Raw genomic sequence first — 15726 nt, forward strand, 5'->3', positions numbered from 1 at the left:
CCCCCCCCCCCATCAAGTTGGAGGGGAGGGAAAGGACCCCCAACTTGTTCAAAATGGTTCTGTGAGAAACCCCAAAAAGGGGTTTGGTGAAGAGATCGGCGAGTTGTTGCTCCGATGGAACGAAGGAGAGGGTGATTAAGCTGGAGAGAAATTGTTGCCTGACAAAGTGGCAATCGAGCTCTACGTGCTTGGTACGCTTATGGAAAACGGGGTTGCGGGCGATGTGAATCGCCGCCTGACTGTCGGACTGAATAGGGATCGGCAAAGTCGGAGCTACAGAGAGGTCAGAGAGAAGCCGCACCAACCAAGTGACTTCAGCAGTTACATGCCCCATCGACCGGTACTCAGCTTCAGCAGAGGAAAGGGAAATGAAACCTGCTTCTTGGATTTCCATGAAATCGGAGCTCCACCAAGGGTGATGAAAAAAACCACCTACAGAACATCGAGAATATCTTCAGGCCGCCCAGTCTGTGTCACTAAAGGCGAGTAAATCAAAGGAGGGATCTGTAGTGAGAAAGATCCCTTGAGAAGGATCAATGCGCAAATAGCGGAGAACACACAAAGCTGCAGAGTAATGGGAAATGCAGGGGCGTTGCATGTACTGGCTCAAGCAAAGAACAATAAAACAGAGGTCTGGCCTGGTATTGGTTAAATAGTTGAGCTTTCCAACAAGGTGGCGATAAACAATAGGATCAGACAAAGGCTCTTCCACATCAACTTGCAATTTGGAGTAAGGGTCGAGTGGTGAAGAAACAGCATGACCAGTGCAATCTAATTCTGCCAAGAGATCCAAGGTAAATCGCCTTTGCCCTATGATAAAACCTTGCTTTTCTCTGAGAGTTTCCATACCCAAAAAATGATGAATGTCTCCAAGATGTTTTTCTTTGAATTCTTTGTTTAGAAATGTTGTAATATGTGCAATTTCTATGGTGTCATTTCCTGTGAGTAGTATGTCATCCACATAGACAGCCAAGATAGTCACCTGATTGCTTGTATAATAATGAATAATCATTTAGAGATCTGGAGTAACCTTTGTAGTTGAGAGCCCCAGCTAACCTAGCATACCATTGCCTTGCGCTTGCTTTAGGCCATAGAGTGATTTTCTTAAGCGACGGACATGATTAGGTTGAGGAGGAGTCAAACCTGCAGGGAATTTCATATAGACCTCTTCTTGCAAATCCCCACGCAAGAAGGCATTATTGACATCAAGTTGTGACACATTCCACTCCTTTTTAATAGCCACAGCCAAGAGACACCTGATGGTAGTCATCTTTACCACAGGTGAAAAAGTTTCTGAATAATCTATCCCTTCTCTGTGAATGTCCCCCCTCACCACTAACCTAGCTTTTAACCTTTCAATTGTACCATCTGAATTGTGCTTCATCTTGTACACTCACTTACAGGGCAAGCTTTCTTCCTTGGTGGTAAGGGTACAACATCCCAAGTGTGATTTAGTTCAAGTGCTGAAATTTCAGCATCCATGGCCTTCTTCCACCCAGGATGAGTAGAAGCCTATAGATAACTGCTAGGTTCTGATTTGGAAGAAATAGAGGTAAGTAGATGCTGATTGTTCATAGAAAGTGCATTGAAGGAGAAGGCATTTGGCTTGAGAGGTTTAGATAGACAGGAACTAAGGTCGGATAGGTAAATGTTGTTGCAAATGTAATCATTTAAATAAGATGGTTTTTGAGTTACTTTGTCAGATTTTCTGACTGGTGGAGGAGGAATTGTAATAGGTGTGCTGGTTGATGAGGGAGAAAGTGATCTAGACAGGATGGGTGAGTAAGAAGGATATGAAAGAGGAGTGGATTCTGAAGGTGTGAGGGTGATATTGGTTGGAGTAGAAGAAGCAGGAACTGAGAAGAACTGCTAGGTGAGGAGAGGGTAGATTGAGGTGAAGACAATGTGGGAGATGGTGATGGTGAGTGTGTCCTAGGATATATTTTGTTGAGCTATGAGATAAGGTATCTGGTGGAACTGTAGCTAGTGGAAAGAAAGGAAAATCAGATGTTAAAAGTGAGTGAGCAAAAGGAAATTGATGTTCACGGGAACTCACATCTCTAGAAACAAACACCCTTTTAGTATCAAGATCTAGAACTTTGTATTCTGATTCTGGGCATATCCTAGGAACTCACAACCTTTGCCCTAGGTTCAAACTTCCCCCTGTTGTGAGACAAAGTTGATGCATAGCATAAACAACCAAAACTTTTGAGTGAATCATAGTTGGGTTGTTTACCAAGCAGCACCTCATAGGGTTTTTAACCATTCATAACTTTAGAAGGGATTCTGTTGATTAGATATGTAGTTGTCAGCACACACTCTCCCCAGTATTGGAGAGGCGCCTTGAAATAATAGATCTCTTGCTACTTCTAAAAGATGTCTATACTTCCTCTCAACTACTCCATTCTGTTGAGGGGTTGCAACACAAGAAGTCTCATGTATAATCCCTTGAGATTCAAGAAAGCTTGCCTCTAGTGATCCTTTTTCTAGTTGCATGGCATTGTCAGATCTGATCTTCTTGACTTTCAAGTTAAACTGTCTATCTATCATGCATAGAAATGATTTCAAGACTGAAAAAGCATTCCCCTTAGAACTTAAAAGAAAAGTCCAAATTGCCCTACTATAGTCATCCATAATAGTTAAGAAATACTTGTAACCATTATAAGTTACAGTCTTGAAGGGCCCCCAAGTGTTAATATGAATTAAATCAAAGATAGCAGAACTCATAATATGACTTAAAGGATAAGGCAGTCTGGTCTGCCTAGCTTGAGGACAAATGTGACACACACAATCAAAATTGGAGGGAAAGTTAATGAAACTCAGATTTCTCATTATTGAAAAGGGCAAATGCCCTAGCCTAACATGCCATTGCTTTACATAAGATGTAACATTAGCAACTAAAGGTACTAGAGAAATAACACTGGAATTTCTTCCTTTTGGAATGGAAACGACATTTTGTCTAAATAAAGAAACATACTCTATTTTAGGTGGCTGGAACAGGTACAATCCATCTCTAACTTCACCAAAAACTTGTCCCCTCCTCATTAAAGGGACCTGCAATAGACAACCACTAGAAGTTAGATTTAAAGAGCAACTGAATTGAAGATATAACTTATGAACACATAATAAGTTATACTTGAAATAAAGGACATGAAGCACCCTATGAAGAATCATATCAGGATGAATAGACACACTACCTATGTGTGTAACACACAACTGAAACAAATTGGGTAAACTAATGTACAAAGGTGCAGGTAGAGGGGTAAGAGTTAAGAAAGAACTAGCATCAAAACACATATGTTCATAGGCCCCTGAGTCAATAATCCATGTTTTAGTGTTAAAAATAGCAAGACAAGTTCCTGTGTATTTGAGTATGGTACCAGCTATAACATTAGTATTGATTTCTGATGTTGTGGTTCCTACACTCCCAATCTGCACTTGCTTGATTATGTTTACCAATTCTAACACTTCCTCCTGACTGAAAAGTTGGTTCTGATTGCTCATGTTTGCTTCACTCCAAGTGTTGGACTTCTCTTCACTGTCTTGTCCTGCCACCACTGCATTTCCCTTTATTACAGGCTGATAATTGGTTGATTTTGTGAATTGAAAATCATCAGGGATTGTACTTTGTCTTCTTTCTGAATTTTTGTTGTATGTTCTGATTGTTCCCCTGTTTTTGAGGAGTTCCCCAGGATTTCTGAATGTTGTTCCTTTGATTGAACGTCCCTTGAGATCCTACCATGAAAGATGCACCATCTGATGGATATTGTGGGATAACATATATTTTTCTCTGACTTTCATCTTGCAGAAGGAAAGAGTAGGCATGATCCATGCTTAGAAGTGGGCTTATCATGAGGATGTTTCCTCTTACATGTGCATACACATCATTCAAACCAATGAGAAATTGAATGACTCTCTGATCCTCTAGGAGCTTGGCTACCTTCTTCTTTCCTTCACACACATAAGTACAAGTGCAACCTAGATGTGAGTTTAGGGAATCTAACTCATCCCATAGACTTTTCAGAGTTGTAAAATATCCTGCAATATTGTTGTTTCCCTGAACTGTCTTAGCAATTACCTTTTGTAGGCGGTAGAGCTTGGCTCCATTGGATTGTCCAAATCTATGCTCAAGATTATTCCAAAGTTCCTTTGCAGATTTGGAATAAATTACACTGTCTCATATCTCCTTAGTTAGATAGTTTAAAAGCCACGAGGTTACCATGTCATTGCACCTGTGCATGATCCTTTGAATGCAGGACAGGTTGATCACAAACCCCATTGATGAACCCCAGTTTGTTTTTGGTTGATAATGCAATCGGGATTGATCTTCTCCAGCTTGGTAATCCTCTTCCATCAAAGGGTGAGGTGACGAGAGTCATTCCAGATGCATCTGAAGAGTGAAGAAAATAGGGGTGGTTGACATCATGATTCACAGCTTGACTGATTGAACCAGAAAGAGAAAGTGTGGGTGGAGAATTTGTTCCAGTCATGATGGTAGATGAAGTTGAGCAAAAGGAAAGAGGAAAATTAGAAGATGAAGTTCAAGGATTGAGCAGAGATCTGCTCTGATACCATGAAGGAATGAAAGATTGATGAATCCAGAAATTATCTCTGTGTATTTCACTTTTCAGTGTAGCCTACATTTATACATGTAAAATAACTTAAAGAACAATGCAGAAATTAACCTATTCTATCCACATGTACAATTATCAGTCCCTATGCCTAAATAACATTTATTCCTTATTCTCTATCATGTGCAAATCAGGTGTAGTGAGAAGTTTCCTACTTATTCCATATTTACATCAACGGTTCTTGATAAAAAATTCTATGAGTCTGTGATGCTCACACGTGTCAGTGTCTAAGGCTCAGAATTAAAAGACACTAAAACCACATGTGAGACCATTTACATCGTATAGTCCGAAATCCCTAGGTCTTGTGTCTGAGAGTCTTCTTCCCTTCTCTAATTCTTCATCAACGAGCAAATTATTTTCACCAAAGATATCATGGGGTTTCTTCTTCTCATCATCGTATAACAATCTTTTTATCACTAATCACCACAAAAATAATTCTTACGTTATAATTTTGCATAATTGTACGCTATATTAATTATGGGACTAAGGCTTAGTTATTATATTGTATAGCTCATATGTGTACCAAATGAGCCTTAAACGTTCAAGTTTGGATCGTTTATTGGACAGATCTATGTCACGTCCTTAGTCTTAAACTATGAGCACGTGCGGCACTTGACAACTCGTTCACGATCTTGCACAACTTGCTCACGATCTTGCGATTCCAAGTCAGCCTTACTATACTAAAGATCGCTAAGGAATGTTAGAACACATGAGAATTGCCAGATGAAGCTTTTGTATTAGATAGAACTTGAATTGTTTGCTTAATGATTTTACAAATGAATGGCCCCTTTATATACTAGTCTCGTAGGGGCTACTGTATAAATATTAATTGTTACACAAGTCCTTAATATTTACAAGTAAGTCCCTTCTCTAGAATATTCTACATAGCTAGAATCTTCTAAGGACTTTCCTAGCAATTCTATAGGGTTCTAGGGTCTTCCTAGGGAAACTTCTATAATCTCTAGAACTTTCCTACAAGTTCTAGCTTCTTTCCTATGTAAGCTTTCCATATGGCAAAAATATACGCCAAATGGCACCTACGTGGCATGATGATGTGGAAGGTCATCTAGCTCAAAATATTCCCAAGCCGAGCTAGCTAGCCAACAATAATAAATTTACTTAATTAAACTTAACAAAGTGTCAAACAGAAGAGATTTGATTGGGTTAATTGCTTAACAATTCAGTATCAAGCATGTTAAGAAGCAGCCCGCTAAACTAAGCTCCCGTTATGCGCAGGGTTCGGGGAAGGGCCGTATCACAAGGGTTTATTGTATGCAACCTTACTCTATATTTCTGTAAGAGGCAGTTTCTACGGCTCAAGTCCGTAACCTCCTTGTCACGTAACAGCAACTTTACCACTTGCGAAGGCTGGCCTTCAATCATGCAAGTTATTGTATGGAATTAATTTTGAACCGAGTAACTAATAGGTTGTCGTACCTGATGAAAATGTCATATTATATACAGAGTATTAAATACACAATGCTTTTGGCAGTAAGTCACAGTTTGAATTTGAAACGGAACTAAGGGATAAAAGCGAAATCTCTCCATGTAATGTACATGTGTTTGGAGTTCGATGTGCTTGAAAATTTGATATGTCATTTGCGTGGACATATAAGGTCACTCTCAAACGCCACAATAAATTGATTCATGCACCACCGACTTAATTACACACTTTCTCTTCCATTTGTGATATAACCTATGGTATATTTGCAATTAAAATATTAACCACCCCTCCTAAACTTCCACCAACTTGTCAACAATAAGCTAAAGTCACCCTCATCTTAATTATTAATCCATTTTAGTCAAATTCATTGCATGTTTCTCCTCTGAGCTCTAACTTTAGGCTGGGTTTGAAACGATATATACTACTAGTAGATAGGAAAAGAAAGGGAGGCTAAATAAGAAAAAAATAAAGACGAAAATAAATTGTGAAAATGATTACTAGTATTTACTTCTTTACATTATTCGGTTGGAGAAGAAGGTTTTTCTCCTTATTGTATCTTACTAGGAGGTTGTATACGGTTAAATTCGGGCTTGCCCGATTTCGCTAGTTAATCGAGACCAGGAGAACATATCGAGGGTCAGCCTCGTAGTGGATCGGGCTATAACACGAAGACGAGGTGTCGAATTCAGGAATCGAGATATCCGTCGAGACCGAGGCCAATAGCAATCGAGACTATGTATGACCGACTTCGAGTAAAGTGTAATAACGGGAAAGCGAGATATCCGTAACCGGTCGGAGATCATGGCGGAAATCCCAAAACAAATCAAATTAAGGGCGGTTATTCGTACCAATCATGGGATTTACTTCCATAATAGAATTGTAACATAATTAGATTCCTCTCTATAAAAAGGGGAGTCCCCATCATTTGTAGACACCTTACATTCATACAGATCAAAGCAATATAATATTCTTTCTTTAACTCACGTTCTTTTGTTTATCAACTTACTGCTCTTTAATTGTTCTTGTTTTACTAAGCTCGAGGCTACATCAGCTCGAGGACACCGTCCTCGCATTGGTTTTGCTTTACATTCTTGTCAATTCCTATCACTTCTCGTTAAGTTAACAATTGATATTGGGTGAAATCACGAATCCTTAAAACCACATTACAAGTTTAATTGTTACTCAATTTTTAGGTAAATAGAGGTACATAGAGAGATGTTTTGTCTTTCTATTTTCTTTCTTTTGCCAATAAGTTGCTATAGTACAATATTTACCAATATCTATAAATTAAATAACCAATTGAAATCCAATAATCATTCCGCTCTGAATTGAGATTTCTTGGCCTACATGCTTTCATATTATTAAAGTATTATATACTTAGATGAAGATGTTTCATGGAATTAAATGAAGAGGGTTTCTCACATTTTGTCGTTATCGTTTGACAAAATAAAAAATAAAGACCTTAGCCCAATCATAGAATTTATAAGAAAATTATAAAAATTAAACAGGACATAGTCATCAAAGCCGTTCAATGTCCACATCGGCCGAATAGCGGTATTTATTCGGAAGTTTACTTGAAAGTTACAACTAAAAGCAACCTAATCTGCTTTCCTTTGGTGTCATAATATCTTTTAATTAGAGAAACTACTTGACAAGTAGTGAAAATGTGGTGGAACCGACCTTAACCCGATAAATTGAGATAAAAACGTAAAAATTTCGCAAATTATTTGATCGTCCTCATTCAACTTGTATTTATTTTTCTTAAAAGTTTAATTAGTATCTAGAGAGCACAGGTAATTTAAGACGAGTTATTTCATCTTAGCTTTCCCTCTCCTCCTCCTCCTCCTCCTTTTTTTTCTTCTCAGTTGTTATGAAAATAAAAGTGACTACTGATTTTGTAAAATTTCCTTGAATATACTTTAAGATGATTGATAGTATTTTTGTAGTGAGTGTTGCATCGTTCATTTCTTTGCTACCGCTAAATGCTAAGGGTAAACATATTGAGAAAGGGATTGGTTAGAATATTGTAACTATAGTTAGAAGTAATGGTGTAGTTAATTAGTTAGTTATAACTGCAATTAGGAAGTGGTTAAAAGGTCGGTGATTTATTTAATAGCATCACATGTATAAATAGCTAGGCGATACATCTGAGACAATACAATTTTCTCATTTTCCAAAATCAGATCTTACATTTCTCTCTGCTCCCTTCTTCTCTGAAATCGTTTCTTCTCGTATTGCATGTATTAGGGCTCACAGATATAGTGAGCCACAAGCTAGATTTGCTTCTTTTCACATGGTATCAGAGCACTAGCGGCCATTAGTGTGGGTGAAATCTTCAAATTGAAGCTTGATTGTAGTCGAAATCTGTAAGAAACATGGCGACAGAGGTGGACAATGAAGTACCAGAGAAATTGAGCCACAATCATCCTCTATTCCTAAATTCCACAGATAATTCAGGAACTGTGTTGATCTCTCTGCAATTGACGGGATCGGAGAACTACTCGGTATGGAGCCGTGCGATGAGAATTGCAATCCTAGGTCGCAATAAGCTAGGGTTCATCGACAGAACATGCAAAAAGGAGAAGTGTGGTCCGAATTTGACTGATCTACGAGAGAGGTGCAATGCGATTGTATTATCGTGGATAATGAACTGTGTATCAAGTCAATTGCTCAGTGGAATAGTATATTCATCAAGTGCCAGTGCAGTTTGGAGTGATTTGAAGGAGAGATTTGATAAAATTGATGGATCTCGTATTTTTCAGCTTCATAAACAAATTACTACTGTGACGCAGGGAACAAATAGCATTACTGCATATTTCTCGAAGTTACGTTTGTTGTGGGATAAGTTTGATGCCCTAGCTCAGTCTCCGTGTGATTGTCCTAGATCTCGTGATTATGTGAAATTCATGAAAAGGCAGAACTCGCTGCAGTTTCTGATGGGATTAAATGAGTCGTATGAGCAGGCTCGTAGTCAGATCCTGATGATGATTCCTATACCAACGGTGAAAAAAGATACTCAATGTTGATAGAAAGAGAAAGCCAAAGAAGCATGGCAAATACCTTGGGAACAATGGACAATACTGAGATGAATGCCTTGATGACAATTAGGGGAAGGAATATGCAGCAACCTAAAAGGAATTTTAATGTTCAATGTGACTTTTGCCATATAAAGGGACATACTCGTGCAGAATGTTACAAAATAATTGGATATCCCACTAATTTCAAACCTAAGAAGAAATATGGAGGAAATGCAGCTAATAATGTTGTTGTGAATGATAACAGAAAACAGGATGCACAGGGTAGCAGCTATGTCAACACAGCTGAGGGAGTGATGAACTCTGAAGGGACCAGAGGACCGTATTTCACACTAGATCAATATGAGCAAATTCTGAAGCTGCTTGGCAAGGAAAATGTAACTGATAGTTCAGCTAATATGGCAGGTAATGATGCTATCACTACTTTTTTGGTAGAATCTAGTTGCAAGGAATGGATTATAGATACGGGAGCAACAGATCACATGACTTCTAATTTGAACTTGTTGGATAATACAATTAAAATAGCTGATCCATAAGAAAAGGTCAGTTTACCTAATGGATCATTCGCATATGTAACTCACACAGGGTCATGCAGACTGAATGATAAGGAAATAGTGAGCAATGTTTTATACATCCCAGATTTTAAATATAATCTGCTATCTGTATCGAAACTCACTAAGGAATTGAAATGCTCGGCCTTGTTCTTTCCTGAATTTTGTGTATTCCAGGATCTTTACAGTGGGAAAGTGAGGGGGATTGGTAAGGAGAGAGGAGGACTCTATCTACTTACTCAAGCATATGCTACAGACAACACTGCTGAAATAACAAGTTTGATTGCAAGCAAGGAGAAACAAGACATTGAACTCTGGCATACTAGGCTAGGTTATGCTTCAATAAAGACACTAAGTCAACTTTTTCATTTTTCTCAGAATAGTTGTAAGAATCAGCTAGAACAATGCACTATATGTCCATTAGGAAGGCACACCAGACTACCCTTTCCACATAGTACTAGCAGAACTGATGAAGTTTTCAACTTACTACATATTGATGTATGGGGGGCCATACAATGTACAAACCTTTGACGGGAATAAACTTTTTCTTACTATAGTGGATGATCATTCTAGATTGACTTGGTTATACTTGTTGAAACTAAAGAGTGATGTCATAGTTGTGCTAAAGAACTTCATAAAATTGGTACAGAATCAGTTTAATAGAACAATCAAAGCATTCAGATCTGACAATGGAGGAGAGTTTTTGAACAATGAGTGCAATGCACTCTTCCAGAATTATGGTATTATGCATCAACGAACTTGTGTCTATACTCCTCAACAGAATGGAATAGTTGAGAGGAAACATAGACACATATTGGAGGTAGTAAGAGCTCTGAGATTTCAAGGGGGAAATCCTTTGAGGTATTGGGGCCAATGTGTCCTAACTGCAGTTTATATCATCAACTGACTGCCATTATTAGTCCTGAATGGTAAAAGTCCTTATGAAGTCTTTCACAAAAGTAAGGCCAATCTGCAACATTTGAGGACATTTGGGTGCCTTTGTTATGCCAAGAAGATGAACATTCACGATAAGTTTGACACAAGGGGAATAACAGTTGTTTTGATGGGTTACTCAGAAGTAACAAAAGGCTATGTGCTATTTGATCTAACTAATCATACTTTTTTATGTAAATAGGGATATTGCTTTCAAGGAAAAAGTGTTTCCTTTCAGAAACAGGAGACAACCCCAGTATCACTTGTTCCTAGAATCAGAAAATCCTTTTGACTTGCCTTACGGTGCAGAAGCTCCTGAGGTTCATGATGAAGAGGCTGGTGACATGCCTTATGGTGCAGAAGTTCCTGCTGAAGAGGTAGCAGACACATCCTCTCCATTTTCTGAAGTTGTGCCAATGGTTGATAAACCATCAATGACAGATGAACTAGATAATTCAGTTGTGCAACAGGTTATACCAACACAGGCCATACCAGTACCACCTATGGCACCCTTAAGGAGATTAGAGAGAGACAAGAAAATCCTGCATGGATGAGTAACTACATCACAGCAACAACAATAGTTGATTCACAATCTCACTCTCACATTCCATATGCAATGCAGAACTACCTCACCTATGCCAGATTAAAGCCATATTATCAGCATTATCTAGCAGAATTCACTTCAATCGCAGAGCCTAGAACCTTTTCTGAGGCTTCACAAGACCCACACTGGGTAGAAGCAATGGAAGCAGAGATTCAGGCTCTTAAAGAAAACAAGACATGGGAAGTTGTTCAGCTGCCACCAGGGAAATATCCTATAGGTTGCAAGTGGGTTTTCAAAGTCAAATACGAGGCAATGGTGATGTAAAGGGGTTCAAAGCCAGATTAGTGGCAAAAGAATACAATCAACAGGAGGGACTCGATTATCAGGAAAACTTTTCACCTGTGGTGAAAATAGTGACAGTTAGGGCAGTCATTTCAATTGTAGCTGCTGAAGGATGGCATCTTCACCAAATGGATGTTTACAACGCCTTCTTGCAGGGTGATCTTTATGAGGAGTTATATTTGAAACTCCTTGAAGGTTTTGCAAGCCAGGGGGAAGAATAAAGGAGCAGTATGCAGGCTTGTCAAATCCTTATATGGGCTTAAGCAAGCTTGTAGACAATGGACTGTAAAGTTTACTGAAGCATTGGTAAAGCAAGGCTTTGTGCTGAGCACTCTGGATTATTCTCTATTCACTAAGAAACAGGGAACAACATAGTGATTATTCTAGTCTACGTGGATGGCATGTTGTTGACAGTAAACAATCTAGAGCTAATTCTGGCCACAAAGGTGAACTTTCAAGAAGCCTTCAAGATAAAGGATCTTGGTGAATTAAAGTACTTCTTGGGGATTGAGTTCAGCAGATCACAAGAAGGTATTTTGATGAACTAAAGAAAGTACTCTTTAGAACTCATCTCAGATGCAGGGTTGAGTGCATCTAAAACAGTCAACACACCTCTTGACAGCAATCAAAAGTTCACTGGCAAGGAATCAGATGACATAGCAGGAGAAAATAGTGATGAGCCATTTGAAGACAAAGAGCAGTACCAAAGGTTGATTGGCAAACTACTGTATCTAACACTTACCAGACTTGACATAGCCTTTGCTGTGCAGATGCTCAGCCAATTCATGCAACAACCAAAAAAATCTCACTAGGAAGCAGCACTAAGAATTGTGAAATACATCAAGAAGGAGCCAGGATTGGGCTTTTGATGAGCAGTAGAAGAAGCTATAGGTGACTGCATATTGTGATGCAGATTGGGCATCATGCCCAAATACCAGAACATCTGTAACATGGTTCACAATAAAGTATGGTGATTCACTTGTTTCCTGGAAATCAAAGAAACAGAACACTGTGTCAAGAAGTTTAGCAGAGTCTGAATATAGAAGCATGACTACTACTGTATCAGAATTGGTTTGGATAATTGGATTGCTCAAAGAACTAGGAGCCCAGGTTGAAGTACCAGTCGAACTGCATTGTGACAGCAAGACTGCTCTACAAATAGCAGCAAACCCAGTATATCATGAAAGGACAAAGCATATTGAAATAGACTGCCATTTCATTCGAGAAAAAAATTCAACAAGGGATAGTGAAGACAATCCACGTTAACACAAAGAACCAGATAGCAGATATCCTTATAAAAGCTTTAGGGAGACCAGAGCATGAATATTTGATGTCCAAGCTGGGAGTGCTCAATGTTTTTACACCCTCCAGCTTGAAGGGGAGTATTGAGCAATGGATTGGTTAGAATATTGTAACTATAATTAGAAGTAATGGTGTAGTTAATTAGTTAGTTATAACTGCAATTAGGAAGTGATTAAAGAAGGTCGGTGATTTATTTAATAGCATCACATGTATAAATAGTTGGGCGATACATATGAGACAATACAATTTTCTCATTTTCCAAAATCAGATCTTACATTTCTCTCTGCTCCGTTCTTCTCTGAAATCGTTTCTTCTCGTACTGCATGTATTAGGGCTCACAGATATAGTTAGCCACAAGCTAGATTTGCTTCTTTTCACAAAACAATCACCGTATTCTTAAATGAGATTAAGTTATATACGTTGCTAGAATTTTTAGAAGTTTATCGATAAATATTTTTTTGAATAATTTAATAGAATAAAAAAAAAATATTGTATAGTCGTTCTTAAAATAATAGCTGAAAAAATTATTATTTTTTTGTATATATATACATTTTGTACGTTATATATATAAATTTTATAAACTTTTTTGATTATCAAAAATAAATAATTTTTGATACGAGCTAAATATAAAAACCCCAATAAATATTGATTTAATTATAAATATTTTTTAGATAATCTAATAGGATAAAAACTTCTTCACTGTTTACATAATGTAAAGAAAAACAATGTGAAGAAAAAACATACAGAGTATATTAATTGAATCCAAGAATAAAATTGGTATTTCCTAGCGTAAGTGCTGAGAAGAAAGCGGAACAAAATAAGGGGAAATGTGTGTGTCGATGGAATATGTCGGCCGAATTTATACTTATCTTTAAGGAAGATCAACGTGGCGGCCGTGCCTAGACGACACACTAGCAGCCAACTCAAGAAAAAACAAAACATTAACCCCTCCCCCTTATGCGTGCTCCATATGCTCTCTTCCTCAATCATCCACACACACAACTCCCCCTGTCAGACACAACACCACACCCACACCAACCCCGCCATCTAAGTTGAGGCAAATTTAGAATTTAAATTTAATGAATTTAATTTTTAAAAATTTTAATATTATATTATTATTAAGTTCAATCTAATATTTATTATAATTTTAATAAATTTTTATATATAAAATTATATTACGTATCCAAAGTTTTGAGTTCCCTCCGCCCCTGCCTATGGGTATTTTCTTTTCCTTTTTCTTTCTATATAAATATATAAAAATTGTATCTCTATATTCCCCCCTTCATATAAATATGACAGCTGTTTTCATAGCAAACGTTCTTTGTTAGTAACTTGATTTTTCTCTTAGATTCTCCTTCCCCCATCTCCTCTTCCCTTTTTCTTCTTCTCTTTATGTAGGATAGATTTTCAATAACTTATAGAGTTCCCTTTTTTGGGAAAGAGAAAACCAAAAGGAGGATTCTATTTTGTTGTAATTTTGATGGTTTCGATGATGGAAGGAGAAAAGAGAAAGCAAAGGCAACACCAACAAGATAAGCCATATAGAGGTATAAGGATGAGGAAGTGGGGTAAATGGGTTGCTGAAATTAGAGAACCAAATAAAAGGTCTCGAATTTGGCTTGGTTCTTACTCTTCCCCTGTTGCCGCCGCTCGAGCTTATGACACCGCCGTATTTTATCTCAGAGGTCCTACGGCTAGGCTTAATTTCCCTGAATGTATAGTTAATGATGACCGTGAACTTCACGATTTATCTGCTGCTTCTATTCGCAAAAAAGCTACTGAAGTTGGTGCTAGAGTTGATGCTTTGCAAATTGCCGCCCTTCATCATAATTCGTCTGCAGGTTCTACTGAATCCAACAGTAACTCAAATATTAACCCGAGAAGGGTTACTATTAAGCCGGATTTGAATGAATATCCTAGCCCTGAAAGTTGCGACGAAGATAACTGAAATCTGCAGCTTTTAATTAGTTCGGTCTCAAAATTTTACTGGCGAAAAGGTTCTCAATTGGACCGGACCAGTACTGCTTCTTCAAGCCACAAGCGGCGATTATAGAGAAAAAAGGGAACGATTATTATTATTATTATTATGGCGATGGATATATTGAGGATTATGAATATAATCCAAAGGGGTTGTATGTTAATATTCAGTTTGGTAGTTGCTAATTAGAAAATCTCAAATTACGCACGACAGTATTGATTGTTACTTGTTTTTTTCTTCTTTGAAATCTTCTTCTTTAATTTCAACTTCAGTTTCCGATTTTATTACTGTTCCATTGGGTGATGGTCATGTGGTTTAAGGGAAGACCAATAAATGAACGATAGTGTGGAAATTCGCTATTAGCTTTTCTTGAGCTGGATGTCTCCTGGAAATAACTTTTTTGACTATCGGAGATAACTTTTTTATCTTTATAAGAAGACCTGCGTACACTATATTTTTGTATATCTTTGTAAGTTAGGATAAGGTTTTCAGACATTATTTATCCTATTTGCGGATTCTACCGAATATGTTATATTGTTGTCGTGTGAAAATGAGGGATATTAATCAGTATTTATTTTGCTTGAAATAGGAATCCTTTAAAGTTACTATCTGGTATCATTTCTACGGTATTGAAGATGGGATTGAATCGCGTGATCATAGAGAAAAAAGCAAAAACAAGCTATGGGCCTACAAAAAAAAATAGTTGCTAAACAAACTTATCGAAAAATAGAAGTAGATAAGAAGATAAGAGAAGAAAGAGAGAGATGAGGTTGTGTATAAACCGGTAAAATAAATGACGTTGAATCTGGGGTAGAGTGTGGACACCACCACCGCCACAGGATCGGATGGAGCGCCACACGCGAGCCATATTGTATAAACGAAGAAATATCAATAACTTAAAAGGAGAAAGTAAGTAGTGGTCCAAAGTCACTGTCAAGGGTGGCCATTATAATGATGGATTGAAGC

General features: G+C 37.8%; 3 protein-coding genes across 3 annotated transcripts in view; 2 read left to right on the forward strand and 1 right to left on the reverse strand.

The window, feature by feature from the left end:
* The window catches only part of LOC109206643, an 11420-nt gene extending 11026 nt beyond the window's left edge, over positions 1-394 (reverse strand). Inside the window, exon 1 of the mRNA XM_019369480.1 lies at positions 45-394. Within this exon, the coding sequence (XP_019225025.1) occupies positions 45-394 (350 nt within the window). The remainder of the gene's footprint in view (positions 1-44) is intronic.
* Positions 395-9145: 8751 nt separating this feature from the next.
* LOC109206644 lies at positions 9146-12746 on the forward strand. The gene is made up of 9 exons (XM_019369481.1): positions 9146-9515; positions 9696-9992; positions 10219-10522; positions 10797-11088; positions 11217-11453; positions 11507-11675; positions 11844-12011; positions 12063-12197; positions 12394-12746. The coding sequence occupies exons 1-9, from the start codon at positions 9146-9148 to the stop codon at positions 12744-12746; spliced, it is 2325 nt and encodes a 774-aa protein (XP_019225026.1).
* A 1315-nt stretch (positions 12747-14061) lies between these two features.
* Positions 14062-15122, forward strand: LOC109206646 (ethylene-responsive transcription factor ERF010-like). The gene has a single exon (XM_019369484.1). It carries the CDS (start codon positions 14263-14265, stop codon positions 14728-14730), a length of 468 nt encoding a protein of 155 aa, XP_019225029.1. The 5' UTR covers positions 14062-14262; the 3' UTR covers positions 14731-15122.
* The last annotated feature ends 604 nt before the right edge of the window (positions 15123-15726 follow it).

This window comes from Nicotiana attenuata, unplaced genomic scaffold, assembly GCF_001879085.1.
Source record: "Nicotiana attenuata strain UT unplaced genomic scaffold, NIATTr2, whole genome shotgun sequence".
NCBI classification, from domain to species: domain Eukaryota; kingdom Viridiplantae; phylum Streptophyta; class Magnoliopsida; order Solanales; family Solanaceae; genus Nicotiana; species Nicotiana attenuata.